Source organism: Grampus griseus (assembly GCF_964374135.1).
Source record: "Grampus griseus genome assembly, chromosome: 7".
NCBI classification, from domain to species: Eukaryota; Metazoa; Chordata; class Mammalia; order Artiodactyla; family Delphinidae; genus Grampus; species Grampus griseus.
The window spans coordinates 66,420,401-66,436,892 of NC_139001.1; the positions used below are offsets into that span (position 1 = coordinate 66,420,401).

Here is a 16,492-nt window from a genome sequence, read left to right on the forward strand (position 1 = left end):
AGATGATTTCTCCTTCATCTTTCCAATCACTCTATCTCTGCGTCCTTGTCTGGACTTCTCTTCTTTTACCTATTAAGGCTATGTTTTTCACTCAATATTACTATGTACTCAACAACTCTAGGTATTATCTACAATTATAGAGTAAGTTGTGTTCCATTCCTGTATTTCCAACAGTTACAGATCATTGCTCCAGGATAACTTTAAACACAGTATGAGACATCTGAAATATCATCTTTCTCACAATTTACTGAAAGCCCTAAAAATCTCAATTTAGTCTTGTATTACCTCTAGTAGTAGCCTTCCAACTTCAAAGAGCCTTCCAGCTTCGAAGATAGCCATTTGACTTACTTTCTCTTTATTTCTTATATATTTATACAATTTTATATGAAGACCCATTATTTCTTTTTTTCCAGGTATCAACTTCTTTACTCCTGTAACTACTATTAAAATCATATTTCTAGTACTCTGCACTCAGTATGCTTCCATCTTGCTAAAGTATCTATTGCCTATATTTGTGGTTCAACACTCTTAACTGGTTTTCAAAACTCCCTATCTGATTCCATCCTTCCTATACCAGCTTATTTTCCTTTGGTTCCTAACCAACCACCAGCAGTCTTATCAGAACAGCCTTGTCACTATAACACACAAATGTTTATATGCTTACATATAGGATAGTATATCACTGTTCTCTACCTTCACATTTAAAGTACTCCAACTCAAATCACTTCATCTCAATTCTTCATATTCTTCAAGGTCCAACTGAAGCCTCATCTCCTCTAATATGATACTCAGCCCATATCAAACACACTTTTTCTTAATTCCTAATGCATTTGTGAATAGAACTTAGTTGAATATTAAACAAAATCCACTATAAATTACTCCATGGCAGAGCTCACATCCCATTTTTCTTTTGTATCTTGCAGAGCGTTTACATGGTTGTAGCTCGATAAATAACCAACTGCTTGTTTCCTACCCAAAAAGGCATCATGCAGCATCTTTTCATAAAAGAACATGGGTTTGGAGTCAGGTGGAACTGGGTTTGACCTTACTAATAATGAAGCATCTGGACAAGTTTGATAAAAAATCTGAGTCTTTGTTTTCTATTATTGAAATGGATATAATAATACTCATCTCCCAGAGTTGCTGTGAAGATCTAATGAGATAATGTGAAAACACGTAGCACTGTGCCTGGCATCTAGCACGTGCTCAATAAACAATTTCCTTCCTCTTCTGTATGCTATTAACCTTTCTTTGAAATACTGACGGAAAATAGTTCTGCTCTAGCTGCTGTATTTTTCCCAGGATATTAGACAGTTAGGGAAGTTGAACAGTTAGGGAAAATTTTGGAAATTTGTCAGAGTGAAGCAGAAAACTGAGGTTTTATAGAATTTCAATGTTGAAGCAACTGAGTATGGAGGGACAGGATAAGAGACATTGGATTATAGGACAATCAAATGGAAAAGCACTAGACTAAAGCAACAAATTTGGGTCCAAATCCAGTTGTCCATGCTAAATATCTGGGTGGTCTTAAAAAAGTCACAAGTATTTCCTTCTCATGAGCACAATGTGTTGGACTAGATGTCCCTCATTCTAAAATCTGTAACTTTGAGTAGTGATGGAGATAATGAAGTAGGGAAGTGGGGTTCTACCACTGGTTGACTGTTTGTGGTAGAACCATGCATAAGCTGAGCTTACTGTTGGGAAAACAAGACTCTTGAAGACAGAGAGTGTAGACGACAGAGAACAGACTTAACTATTTCTAACCTTAGGAATAAGAGAATGTGTAAACTGACTGTTACTATTGGCTAAAAGCTCATTATGAGTAGTAGTAATAATGTTGTGTATCTGTAAAGTATTTCATAGTTTTACATATCTTATTTTATACCCACAACAAGCTTTATAATAAATATTTATATATGAAAAATTATATATATATATAATATATATATACACAGAGAAAAAGAGAGAATATATTCCTTATAGCATGGGTACTTAGCTGAATTTGGATTTATATTATACCCCATGGATGGATGTTACATCGCATATTCTGTGGGGATTTTACAGTTTTCTCATTAAAATAAATTTAAAATTTCTATGGACTAGTTTATTACTACGCAAATGATTGCATATTGCCTTACAAATAAGGACATCGAGTTTTTTGGTTGAATTGATAACAAAAGAATTTTCCATAAAAGAGTTGTGGAACTTCCAGTCTTTACTTAGATCAATGTGCCTTTTTGTTTCCTCTTTCTGGAGCATATAAAAATTACATCACTTCCTTTTGATTGGATTGATCAAATTTGAGTATCAAGAGACCTCAAATCTCTATTGAGTTTCTCTAAGATGCTCTGTTTTGCTTTCATTTTTAAATTTTGTTTTAACCATTATAAAACCCATGCACTCATCTTAGGGATTCTATAAGCAAGGAATCTTCCATCAATCATAGTAGGTTAGATAACCTCTTCATCATACAAACATTTCCAACTAACCTGTAACTTTTTCTTCAGGGAATATTGATAGAGATCTGTAGCTCCTACACTATTTTTCTTACTATAACTTTCCTAACCAGTGATTAGAGGTCCATGATATCCCTTTATTCTGTTAGACCTAGATGGGAACTTAGAAAATGGTACCTGTTCTAAAAATCTTACAGGCTATTTGCAAATAAAAGTCTAAAGAAACATAATTAGCAAAATTATTTTAATTAAATGGTGTGGTGTAGGATATGAATTCAAAATCTCAGGAAAGGGACATGATAACTTTTTGAAGGAAAAAAATGGCTCGTTTATTGAAAGATAAAACCATGGGAGCCAAATTCTAGACCTCACCTATGAAGCCACTCTCATCAATGAAGAAGTGTTATTTGGCCATCTAACTCCTCTCCTAGTGTAATATAAAACTGCCTTCTCGTCTCTTTCTAACAACTACTAATAAAGTTCTTGTGTAACAATAATTGTGTGTACACTACAGTTTGTAATAAAATTTGCTAAGCAATATAATACTGATAGAAATCCAAGAATATTAAACACAGACCTGATGAAACATCTCACTATCCTCATCTGACAGATGAGATAAAAGAAAATCATAAATGTTAAATGATGTCCCACCATTTTTCTTTAAATATATTTCAATTTCATCCTTCAAAAAAGAATCAACAACAACAACAAATATTTAAAGATACAAATCCAAAAGGCATGAGGATGATAAAACTAAAACCATTAAAACAAGAAGCTAATAGTAATGGAGCGAAAGGCGGCTACAGTTATGTCAAATTCACTACAGAAGAGTGGAATGTCAGTCTGGACAAGAAGAGGTTCTGTGGAGCAAACTGATCGATATTCAAACTTGAGCCTTTAGAACTAACATTTCTATCTTTTTAATGTATGTATCAACAGAACTTTCCTCTCTAAGTAAATACTCAGTAAGGAAACTTTCTTATCCCTGAACTGAGACCTTAAGCCCTAACATTTGATCATCCAAGCCCAGTACCCCCCAAAACAAAATGCTTGAAATTTGTTTACTCTTGGTCCAGACTCCCAGGCTGATTCTCATCCCCACCTTTAGCACTTACACTTTTGCTGATTGTCTTGTGTCATCACGTACAATAGGTTAGAAACTTTTCACTGAACTTACCTCCTCATTAAAGAAGCTGGCTTAGGAAGCCTATAGATGTATTGTCCATAAGAAATTTATCAGCCTAAATGAATTAGGTTTATGCATTCTCAGTTTGTATATCCTAATTAGTACTGCATTTTCAAAGCCTAGTACAACGTCTAGTAAGTACTCAGCAATTTTTTATTAATGAATGAATGGCTACAGAAACATATAATCCAAAATTTCAAAACACAAAAAGCTTCTTCAGAAGACAAGATATATTATAATTAGGCTAAGTCCAAACAATAAACATTCAGTATGTTTTTATTAATTGTCTTAGTCTTAAAAATTCCTCATGATAAAGAAATTCAAAGGCAGCAGAATGTATGTTTATAAACCATACACGGATTTATGTACATAACCATATCCAGGGGTTGCAGTTCTCTGTGTTCTTAGCATTTTTTGATGGAGTTTTAAAATTTTATAAACATAAGCATCATGATCAATAGCCTCAGTTGACCTTTGCTAGAATGAGAAAGATTTTTTCAAAACTCTTAATCACTGACAATGCTAAACTAGACTAAAATGTACGTAAAACAATCCCAATGATTTATAGGGCCTAAACTGAAAGCATTTAAAGAGATAAATAGCTATGACATTAAACTGCAAATTGTAATTAAAATGTTATTTTTAAAGAGAATTTCATGCTGGGATTAAATTTTAGATGAAAGAATGTAAGTTTAAGGTATGGGTTTTTAAAATGCAGGACATCTTCTAGTCATTTCAGAAGAGCTGAAAAGTTCACCTTATGATTTTCTGTAGGAAGAGATATGTGTAGATCATTTACCTGGATTGTTTCTAACTCAATTTAACTCATATATTTCTATAATCAGGCTGTGTATTTCAAATAGTAGCTGCTCCTAAAACTTTATATAAGAAATAAAATTCATATAAATCAGAACTTATTTTACATTCACCAGGGAAAAAATACCCCAGGGTAAGTCCTTCTATAAATGAAAAAAATCACTTTTTAATGTGCATTCCGGCATATCTCGATTTTCACGTACTAAGCTTGCTTGAATTACATTTTACTTCTATTTGAGTGAATGAATGATGAACTGAAGTTAAGCTATCTTTTCTGCTATGGGTATTTCCCTTAGGTCTTTCTGTGATTGGGAAAATGAGATGCTGGCTGCAATTACACTTTGTAAGAGTAGAACAAGATTTCCTTTAATTAATATATTTTAGGAAACCAAATAATTTTGATACTGTTATTTTGACAAAGTTCCTTCAAGGTAAAGGCTGATTTACCTTGGTAAGTGGTAAGCTTGACTTTAGTCATAATATGCAGCTTTTACCTATAGTTAATATAATTGCTTTAAAAGATTTTTCGCAAGAATAATTTCATAGCTCTTCATGTCCTTGGGCGTCTTAGCCTGTGGTTTTGAATTAAAAAACAAAACCATTTTCAAATAGACATTCATCCAGCCACTCAAATAATTTATTAATCCTAATTTTGGGTGTATGCATACTGAGAATGTTCTCCTGATGCTTTCAATTGAATCTGCAGTTCCTTGCTCTACTTATCCATTAACCTTAATTCTGAGGCATAAATCCAGAGATAATTATTATAAAACATTTGTGGCAAACTCACTCTTATTTCAGGAATGTTTATAAAATTATAGAAATAAGATGATGTCCCTTAAAAACAAATAAAAATGAAGAACAAAATATGGTTTTTACCAATTTGAAGTAATTTTTTAGTGACTTCCAATAATACATAAATTGTTCTTATTGCAATACTTAAAAAAAATTGGTTGGGATTATGGTAGAAACATAGGGTACCAAAAAAGGCAATAATTCAGTAGCTATTATTTAGTATCGGATTTCAAATGTGGACAATGAAATGTTTTCAAATCAGCATTGTCTTGGAAATCTAGCAGATTCATTAACTAACACAAATCCACTTAAAATATTCCCCTGAAAAAAATGCTAAACTTGTATATCCATTTGTCACATTTCTTCACTTTAAATTTTAGGTATTTTTACTCATAACTGTTTAACCTTCTTTACAAATTCTTAGAGTGTCAAAACTTTTTCAATGCTTGAAGTACTGATCTCTATTTTACTTTAGGTCTTCACTGGGATCTTCACAGCAGAAATGGTCCTCAAGATCATTGCCATGGATCCATATTATTATTTCCAAGAGGGCTGGAATATCTTTGATGGAATTATTGTCAGCCTTAGTTTAATGGAGCTTGGCCTGGCAAATGTGGAGGGACTGTCTGTACTGAGATCGTTCAGACTGGTATCTGCATAGACTATGTTTATATTCTATCTTTCATTGGCAAAATACTTATTTCAAAAATGAATCAATGTGTATAGTTTTTATAGCTTTTTACCTCAATGATATTTTAAACTTAAACCAGTATGTGTGATATTCTAAGAAAATATATAAATGTTCTCTTTAAAGCTGAGTGTGACTGTTTATCAAGAATGATGAAAAATGGTTGAAACACTTCATAATAATTAACTATGTAAGGCACATTTAAAAACACACATGTGCTTCTAAAATTATGTTTTAAATTCATTAAAAAATTTTTTTTGCTTTAAAGTCTCTAAAGAAATATAAATAAAAACTTTATACCCAATAAATCTTATCTTTTTATCAACCTTACTTATATTAGTGGTAACTACTTTTTGTTTTTTTTTTTGCGGTACGCGGGCTTCTCACTGTTGTGGCCTCTCCCATTGTGGAGCACAGGCTCCGGACGCGCAGGCTCAGCGGCCATGGCTCACGGGCCCAGCCGCTTCGCAGCATGTGGGATCTTCCCGGATCGGGGCACGAACCCGTGTCCCCTGCATCGGCAGGCAGACTCTCAACCACTGCGCGACCAGGGAAGCCCTATATTAGTGGTAACTACTTTAAAGGAATATGTGGGAAAACATTTGATCCCATTAGCACTTTAGACAATGGTATAACAAATTTTTTTGAATTTAGCAAGAAAAATTATTTTAAAATATGCAAAATTTTATTGGAAATTAAGTAAAATGTGTATTTTTCAAATTGAAAAGAAGCTTTTCCTTAAGTTTATCAAATTAATTTATTTTACTTTTATATTATAAGTGTCCATTAAAAATATATAACTCAGGGCTTCCCTGGTGGCGCAGTGGTTGAGAGTCCGCCTGCCGATGCAGGGGACACGGGTTCGTGCCCCGGGCCGGGAGGGTCCCGTATGCCGCGGAGCGGCTAGGCCCATGGGCCATGGCTGCTGGGCCTGCGCGTCCGGGGCCTGTGCTCCGCAGCGGGAGAGGCCGCAGCGGTGAGGGGCCCGTGTACCACAAAAAAAAAAATATATATATATATATACACCTCATACTTTTAATATTTCTTTTTACTCTCGAAAATATAGTTGGAGGTGACATTAGCTTGCTAAATTCACAAATGTCTGTAATCAAAGTATTAATTTGTTTTCATGGATATATCTGTTGATGAATCAGAAATGTTTTCTCATTTCTGAAATATTTTCTCTCTCTTATATTTGCACTTAAATGATATTATGATTTGATTTACAATTCCAGTATTATTAACACTTTTTTCTGGATTTGAATTTTAGTATAGTTTGAGATTTTATATTCCTCAGAGGTGGGACTACAATATAGTATCATACTGATAAAATGATGTCTACCTAACTTTTAAAATTATATTGTGACTACTACTAAGAGTATATTTTCACTTGATTACAGCTTCGAGTTTTCAAGCTGGCAAAATCCTGGCCCACCCTGAATATGCTAATTAAGATCATTGGCAATTCAGTGGGGGCTCTAGGTAATCTCACCTTGGTGTTGGCCATCATCGTCTTCATTTTTGCTGTGGTCGGCATGCAGCTCTTTGGTAAGAGCTACAAAGAATGTGTCTGCAAGATCTCTAGTAACTGTCAACTCCCACGCTGGCACATGAATGACTTCTTCCACTCCTTCCTGATTGTGTTCCGAGTGCTGTGTGGAGAGTGGATAGAGACCATGTGGGACTGCATGGAGGTCGCTGGCCAAACCATGTGCCTTATTGTTTTCATGTTGGTCATGGTCATTGGAAACCTGGTGGTACGTATGTATTACAAATGCTCATAATTAAGAACAAGATCAGACAGTGGCTAAGAAGGTGGCCTGATGCAGCAGACACATCTGGTTTTATCATCAACAACCTAGACTCAAATCCCAGTACTAGCACTCTGAGCATGGGCAAGTTGCTTAACTTTTCTCAGCCTAAAACTCCCCGACTATGAAACTGTAAAAACAGAACTGAAATCTTATGGTTTATGTGAGGATTACATGAGGTATACCCGTGACAGTCCAGGGACAAAAATATTAGTTTTTAGTTTTCCTTCTTCAAAAAAAATGTTTTTATCAAGACTAACTTTGTCCTAATATTATTTTTTATGGCCTGAATTATTTTTATTCTATTATTATTTTGATGAGGTTACAATCTCCAGTAATTCTAAACAAAAGGCTATTAAAACTGTTCTTTACACATACATAGTTCATATTGTTTGCTTACTCAGAGGCATAAGTTGCATATTACCAAATTTTGAAGACAAATTTCAATGAAATAGTGCATTATATTTTAGCTATGTATTGTAATTATCCAAACATCTTGGAAATATATTCTTCCCTGAATTTGCTTTATTAAAGGAAAATAAATTATTGGGGTTTAAGTTATGCACATGTATAAACACTGACCAGATTTAAAAGACTTACTTTTAGCTCTGACTTAAAAGCACTAATATAGAAGCACAATTTGTATATTTATGTGTTTTAATGCTTACATTTTTCAATCATGTGTGGTCAGAGTGTTTCTTTATGCTATCATACTGAACCTTTCCTTTGAGAAGTACATTTCAAATGAGACTGCTTAAAAGAATGTTTGTGGGATACCTGTGGACATGCAATTTTTTCAGAATAGTAAATAAGGAAGCTCTACATTCTGAATAAATCTGATATAAAAATAAGGCAACAAACTGGGGTTCTGGCTTAGCAAGAGTCTTCCTACCATGTAACATATTTTGAAACTCAGTAACTACATTTCAAGCTAAAAATATTACTATAAATAAATTTTATTTTGTATCAGCTATAATGAATTCTTCTTCTATTATTCATATTTTATCAGTTAATTGGGTAATATTTTTCCCCATGTATCCAAATGATACACTGAGATTTCTTCATGTTTTCTGCAAAAAAAAAAAGTAAAAAGAAAAGTAATTTACATTATATGGGTCCAGCCTAAACCCTGGAATAATTTTAGACTTCTCTCCATCTGTTGAACTATTTGGACACATATATTTCAAAGTATACTGATGAGAAATGTGTTAAACCTTTTATAATTCGCCTTTAGTAATTTCTGCTGCTATAAAAGTTTGTGGTCATGGGACAATGGAATTTGTATTTCAGGTATGTTGTTTTAACACATATCCATCAGGCCATTAAACAGATAAATTCATTATTTACACACATGAAGCTAGACATTCCCTAGACAAACTGGTAAAATGCAGTAAAATGACTAAAATGAAAATATCTCTTTTTTTTCTCATTGGACAAAACCACAAAAACGGGATTTTTGTCTTTTCACTGGCAACCCTGAGTAGACACAATTTAAATCTTAGAACCTCCAATTTCCTGTTGTCCCTCTCGGTTTGAAAGGAAGGGTGCTTGTTTTACCATTTTGTCCTTAGAGCAGGTAGAAGATTTCAGGTTCTTTAAATGGTGTGTGATTAAGACAAGGTTTCTGAAATACAGTAAGCATTCAAGAAGCAGCTGTTGAATTAATTTTAGCAAAGATCTATGAGTTCCCTGTTTAAGCTATTATGTTTATGCATACTTCAATATTAATACAGCAAAATTTTCTTTTTTTCTTTTAGGTTCTGAACCTCTTTCTGGCCTTATTGTTGAGTTCATTTAGCTCAGACAATCTTGCTGCCACTGATGATGATAATGAAATGAACAATCTCCAGATTGCAGTAGGAAGGATGCAAAAGGGAATTGATTATGTGAAAAATAAGATACAGGAGTGTTTCCAAAAAACCTTTTTCAGAAAGCCAAAAGGTATAGAAATCCATGAAGGCAACAAAATAGACAGCTGTGTGTCCAATAATACTGGGATTGAAATAAGCAAAGAGCTTAATTATCTTAAGGATGGGAATGGAACCACCAGTGGTGTAGGTACTGGAAGCAGTGTTGAAAAATATGTAATCGATGAAAATGACTATATGTCATTCATAAATAATCCCAGCCTCACTGTAACAGTGCCAATTGCTGTTGGAGAGTCTGACTTTGAAAACTTAAATACTGAAGAGTTCAGCAGTGAGTCAGAATTAGAAGAAAGCAAAGAGGTAAGAATGCTTTTAAAGTTTTTCTTGCATTTCCTATAAAAACCATGCACAAGTTACTTAGTATTTTTATTGTGCTTATATGCATTATTAAAAAGTGTATTGAAAGTCATATATACAGTAATGTTGGAAAATTATGAGATATTCTTTTTTGAGAATTCCATCCATTGAAATTCCAACTTTCCACAGAAAATCATCATTCTGAATAATTAGTATATTCATCTTCTTGATAGTTTGAAAGTCTGATTAAAAGATGTGACCTTCAAAAAAACAGATTTTATTTAATACATTCTATTCTACATTCGATTATGCTCTTTAGAAAAAATAACAATGAACCATATTTTATTGATCATTGTTAAAGTGTTATCTCCTTACTTTCTATAATATATTAAGTTTTGCTATGATTTTTTTTAATGTGAAAGTTTTGTGTACTTTTTGTTCTCCTCTAAACCTTTTATTGCCTATGATAAGAGTATTATTCATTTTTTAAAATTTTACACATATTAGGAAATTAAAAGTAGTACTGATTACATTTTGCCCAGTCAAGGATGAGCAAATCTATAAGGCCTTCCAGATTAACTTGGAAATAGTAAGAACTATTTAAAAAAACTCTACTTAAGGATTACAGTTAAACTGTAGACTGGAAAGCTGTTCTTACTGCCATATTACTACTTATTTAAAAGAAAAGAAAGGAAATTGTTCCTCCTGTAGGATTAAAATGCACAGGATCCTATGATAGTAGCTTAGTGGTATTAATTCTGCAATTCTGCATTGTGCAGAACAGGATTAAATTTTTTATTATTACTTATTTATAGACTTCTGATATACCAGTAGGAAGTAGGAAGTTAAGTCTAGCACAGGGTTATAAAAGACAGGTTTTAGCATGAGGGTATAAATAGCGACACCATAGGAATCAGACAAATGATGTCTGATTCTGTGAGCATATTTTGGAACTTTCCTTTTTTAGTAATATGTCAACAGAATTTGTATAAGTAGTAAGTAGCTGACAGTGTCACAACTGATAGCCTCCCGATCCTTTTTTTCAGGCATTTCAGAGCTTCTGAGATATATTATAATGGTAAATTTGAAAATATTTTGAAAAAGGTAAAAATACACACAAAATGAGGTATAACATTCTTTCTCCGAAATTCCACTCAAAGTCTACTTAGAGAGTTCAATTCTAATTTATGTGTTGCTCATTCTGGTAAAATAAGAATTCAATTCTAATTTTATTTTCCATCACTTGACATAGATTTATTTAAGAAAATCATCAATTAATTAACAGGCATTTATTGAGCACTTTTGTGAATTCAGCACTCTGCTGGATACTAAGGGTAAGGAAGAGTTAAAGGAGAGATTCATAACATAACCCCCTTCAGGGAAATCTCAGCATCTTTGAGGAAGCTAATACTAACTCACAAAATTATTAAAAACCTATTAAAAAGTTTAATCCTGTAGGACTGAATACAAGATTATACAAGTATTGAGAACAGCAAGAACATAGCAAATTGTTAAACGGAAGAGATAAAATTAAAGTAGGCCTCAAAATGTGGGTCAAATACATGAACAGAAAGCAAAAAGCAGAAACTTACTAAACAAAAGCCAGAGTTAGAGTGAGCTTAGTATTAAGGTGCAGCAGTGAAATAATCAGCATGTATAAAGTATTGGTTGAAAAGACTGGAAAAATATGTATGGGTGAGTAAGGTAGTTTCAGATTATACAGTCTTTGAAGTAAGTCAAGGAGCTTGGAATTGGCTGCATAGTCAATAAGGTGCTAAGCAGGTGAAAAGCAATAGGAAAGTGATGTTTTAGGAAAATTTATTTGATAGCAATAAGTAAAACCATTTAGAGTGAGAACTGTTATCTTGGGGAATGTGGTAACAATCATTTGATAATAATGAGGTGACAGAATTCTGGGCTACGGTAATAAGTATGGGAACTGGGACTAACTGGCTTTTGACCAACCTAGTAAAGAATCTGAGAAATTGGGAAAATGGTGATGCAACTGTCTGAAATGGCCTTTTTAAGAAGGTTACCAGGTTTATGGGGGAAGAGAAAGAATTCAATTGGGACATACTGAATTAGAAGTGGGATATAGTGAGAACGAGAGACTGAATGAGCAGTCAGGGTTTAAAAATAGATTTAATAACGCAGATTTCATAATTATCTGATTCCTTGAAAATAGAGGAGTTCCCTAAAGAAGTAATTACAAAGAGAAAATAAGGGAAGACTCGGGACAAGACTAGCTTGGGGTCAAGAAGAGATAGAAAAGCCAAAGAGGCAGAGAAACATTTGCTATGTTAACATCATAGGTTTCATCTCACTGCACTCATGGAAATGATATATCTTAATTTCTTTTTACCAAAAAGTTGGTTTCCAGAATACTTCAAAGACTCACTTTGTTATACAGTAGAAATTAACACAACATTGTAAAGCAGTTATACTCCAATAAAGATGTTAAAAAAAAAAAACTCTATGATGTCCACAGATATTTCAAATTATTGCTTTAGGAGAATACTACCTCATTGTCATGTCCTTTTTTTTAATGACTAAAAAATCATAAACTTGGAACAATGAGATACAATGTCTTCATTTTCAAGTCCTTGAAAACATTTTATTATCTGAACAAAAATTCTTTGTTGGGTGATTTTTTTAAATAATCATCTGTCCTCTTCCAAGCTAGTTTTGGATACATGGAATCCAATTACAGAATGTAATAAAATTGTTTAAAGTATACAGAGATATTAGAGGGAAAATACTTAAAAGTAAATATAAAATTAAAACTTTTGTAAAGCTAGGATAAAATTTCAAATTATTTTGCACAGTAAAATTAAATTCAGCAGTAAGTTTTACGTGGATGATTTTTTAAATTAGTACCAGAAAAACCTTGAAAGAATAATAGGGCAATTCTCACGTATGCTCACACTAAGTTTAAAAGTACAGTTGACCCTTGAACAACACAGGAGTTAGGGGTGTCAACCCTACATCCAGTTGAAAATCCGAGTATAATTTACAGTTGCCCCTCCATATACATGATTTCGTATCTGCACTCCCACATCTACAAATTCAGCCAACTGAGGATCCTGTAGCTGTAGTATTTACTATTGGAAAAAATCTGTGTGTAAGTGGACCTGCACAGTTCAAACCTGTGTCGCCCCAGGGTCAACTGTACACTGTTTTCAAAAATAAAAGTAAAAATCAGCATTATAGAATAAATTTAAATAAATTCCAGCTAAGTTCAGTTTTGATCTGAAATTTCTGAAAACTGCTGGCATTGAACACAGGTCACATATCAGATTCACATTTATGTTGGCTGGGTTGTTCTTTTTTTATTAGCTATTGCACACACACACTCATACACACACACACACAAATTAAAAATAACGTATCCATAAAGTGGCATATCGGTTCGCACTTCTTAGTTTTTTGAACACAAGTAGATAAAGAACATTGGGCTGTGCTTTGGGGGACACAAAATATCCTTTCTCTTTGCTGACAAAGTGAAAAATCATACAAGTTAAACCTAACAGAATGATACATTTCAAAAGAAAGGAAGAAAGAAAAGAAAAAAAAATTTGCAACACATTTCTGCTTTAAGAAGAGGCAGTAAATTAATTTAGATAGTATTTGAAAACTCTAGCTGCTCTATTCCTTCCACTCATTTTCAAAATATCTAGCTATACCACAGTTGGGGAGAAATGATCTCTAGAAGTTTTTAGAGATAAAAATATGAATTGCTGTTATTATATTATGTAATACATATTTTATATATGTGTATCTATTATATGCACCAGTAACATAAACAGACTGGTATGGAAACGAACATACAGTTTTGCATGAAAAAAATTTTAAGGAAATTGAAGGCATGAATTTCAAAATAGTGATCCTTTTATTTTGTAAAACCTTGGGATTGTATATATCTTATGACAAGATATAATGTAGAATTCTGTTTTTATATAAACATGATTTCTTGACATTTTTATATAATTATGGATTTTTTACAGTTTAGTTCTTGAAAGCTTTCATTGTCTTCCCAGGTGAAGGATATAGAATAAATGCTCTTAAGAAGCATATTTGAAGTTGAATTCCAAAGCTCAATCTAGGAATATCATACTGTGACCTTCACTGCTTACCATTCTTACTTCTCACAGGGGTAAAATCAAGCTGGAGCCTTCAAGAATGAAACTCTGGTGTTTTTTAACCAGCCAGAGGCTCGTGCCACCACTTTTACCCAGGTTACCCAAGCAAGTTGTACACGTACAATCACTTTCTAAATAAATTTTGACTGGCCTGCATGCTACTCAGCTACGTTCCTTCCCCTGCCATGGCAAGGAAGTGCTAGACGTGCCCAGCTGCTCTCTGCTGAATCGTGTGACACATCACAGCATGGTCAGGCAAGACGGGCAGTCCCAACACCGTTTTTGATTCTGTTAATGACTTTCCAGTTTAGTCTGTTTAGGCTTTTAAAAGCAATAATTGCATGCTCTATAGGATTTATATCTATTTTAAAACATGATAGAAATGTTTAAAGTTCAAAATAGTTAAGAACTTGAGAGGATGCATTTTTTTTTCTGCTTTTATTTCATTAAAATAAGACCACAACTTTTTGCTGTTGTTGATTCAGCCCTTATAAGTAAACTGTATTACCAAAATGAGCCTCACAGGGTTTGTTTGACAGTGTTGCCATTTTCAGATCATTATATTCAGATCTGTGAATATAATTTTCAACCCATCCAATTCATGTGCTCCAGATAGAAATGTTTGCTTTCATGTTTTGGGGGAAAGCCTCCATTAAAAAAAAAAGAGCAAGGTGATCATGAGATTTTGGATATGAAGGGCCATAGTCTGTATACATTTGGGCACTACATATCTTGGATTTTCATGTAGTTTGGGGAAGTTGTTAAGTCATGTGTCTGCCAAACCCTAAATGATCACTGTAATTAAAAAATGAAAAGCATCATGATACAGGGTAGGAAAAGTTCATTGCATCTTAATATTAAGTAATTGGTTCAGTGTACCCATTTTTTTAAATTTCTCTGATCTACATTAATTTCTCCCTAAATGTTCTACCCAAAACTGAGCAGGCAAAAAAGAGACTTGGAAAATTTCCTACTTTGGATTATTAATTATTGATTATAGTTTTATGAGGAATAAAGGATATCTCCAAAAATTGCTGTAGGTTTGTGGATGAAATAAATCTTTAGTTTATTCTCTTGACTCAACTTTCTCCTGTTACTGGAATCACAGCCAGAGTGAGTGTTCTTGCTTGTTTGTTTTTGGGCACACCACACGGCTTGTGGGATCTTAGTTCCCTGACCAGGGATCAAAGCCGGGTCCACAGCAATGAAAGCCTGAGTCTTAACCACTGGACCACCAGGGAATTCCCCAGAGTGAGTGTTCTTGACGGCAAATTAAAAAGCAAAAGTGAAAAGTTCATGAGTATTAGCACTTTTCAAGGCTTTTGGTGAAAAAAAAAAACCTAATTAGAGCTTGGGGTTTGTCTGTAGGTTTAATTTATACATACTCTCTTCTTCTTTAGGGATAACTGAGAATTAGCTGTAAAATGAAACAAATTCAGACATAAAATTATAAATAAAAATTTTTCTAAAATACAGCCCCTGGTGATTTATGTAATTTTACTTAAAATGACTTTTTAGTTTTAGGAGTAAAACAAGATTATTAGTCATTGAAGAAAATCTGATTATTTTTTCTTCACAAGCAGGGCAGAATTAAATGGTACTGGAAAATTATCTTTTACACCATGTTTATAACAGGATTCCCTCTTTTTCAAAGTCGTTATGGAAACTTTGAAAATGATGCTTGACTAAGGTCCCAAGCACGTACCCTTCTAGAAAAGGCCCTGTGCTCCGTTTTCAGAATCTGGAGAGCAATGGGAGAATACCTCTAGCTTCCTATTTCTGTTACGTTCTCAGTGTCTTCCAAATGCTCTCTGAGAAACTGAATGTGGCACAGATGGGAGTGTGAATAGCCATTTTAAACCTATCTCGACCTTTAGAGAAAGGTTTTGGTGCTTCAGTGTACTTCTGCTGAAATAAAAATTAAGGCAAGTTTAGATGGAAATTTTGTATTATCTTCTTAACGTAAACCAGCTTTTTCTTTTGCCTGCTGGATGTCCTTTTACCTTATTCTTCAACTACCATATAATTATTGTCAGTTTCCTATATTATGTTCGTAGTAAGGTTCTTTTAAAATAAAAGGTGCATCAGGGGTGTTACACATTTAAAATATGTTAAGGCCAAACTAAATAGAGATGGTTTGTATTTTTAACCATTCAATAAGTGGTCCAGAAAAAAAGAGCTATTGGTTTTAGTCGTGTTCCTCCTGCCTTGGATATGCAGCCCAGTGACCTCACTGTGTGGCTACCTGTCCTTCAAATGAAATATCAGTCAAGATATGGATATACATATCCAAAAGATCAGACTAAGGCCCTGATAGATTGTGTAACCAAAAGATTTTCTTCTTTTACTTTCAAGACAAAACCCAGAAATTCTGAA

General features: G+C 33.5%; 1 protein-coding gene across 1 annotated transcript in view; it reads left to right on the forward strand.

The window, feature by feature from the left end:
• LOC309825379 (sodium channel protein type 3 subunit alpha-like) overlaps nt 1-16,492 on the forward strand; it is a gene marked incomplete at both ends in the record, with an annotated part of 78,656 nt that overhangs the window by 34,498 nt on the left and 27,666 nt on the right. Inside the window, 3 exon segments of the mRNA XM_082658921.1 lie at nt 5,729-5,902; nt 7,342-7,698; nt 9,510-9,980. Coding sequence (XP_082515047.1) covers nt 5,729-5,902; nt 7,342-7,698; nt 9,510-9,980 — 1,002 coding nt within the window.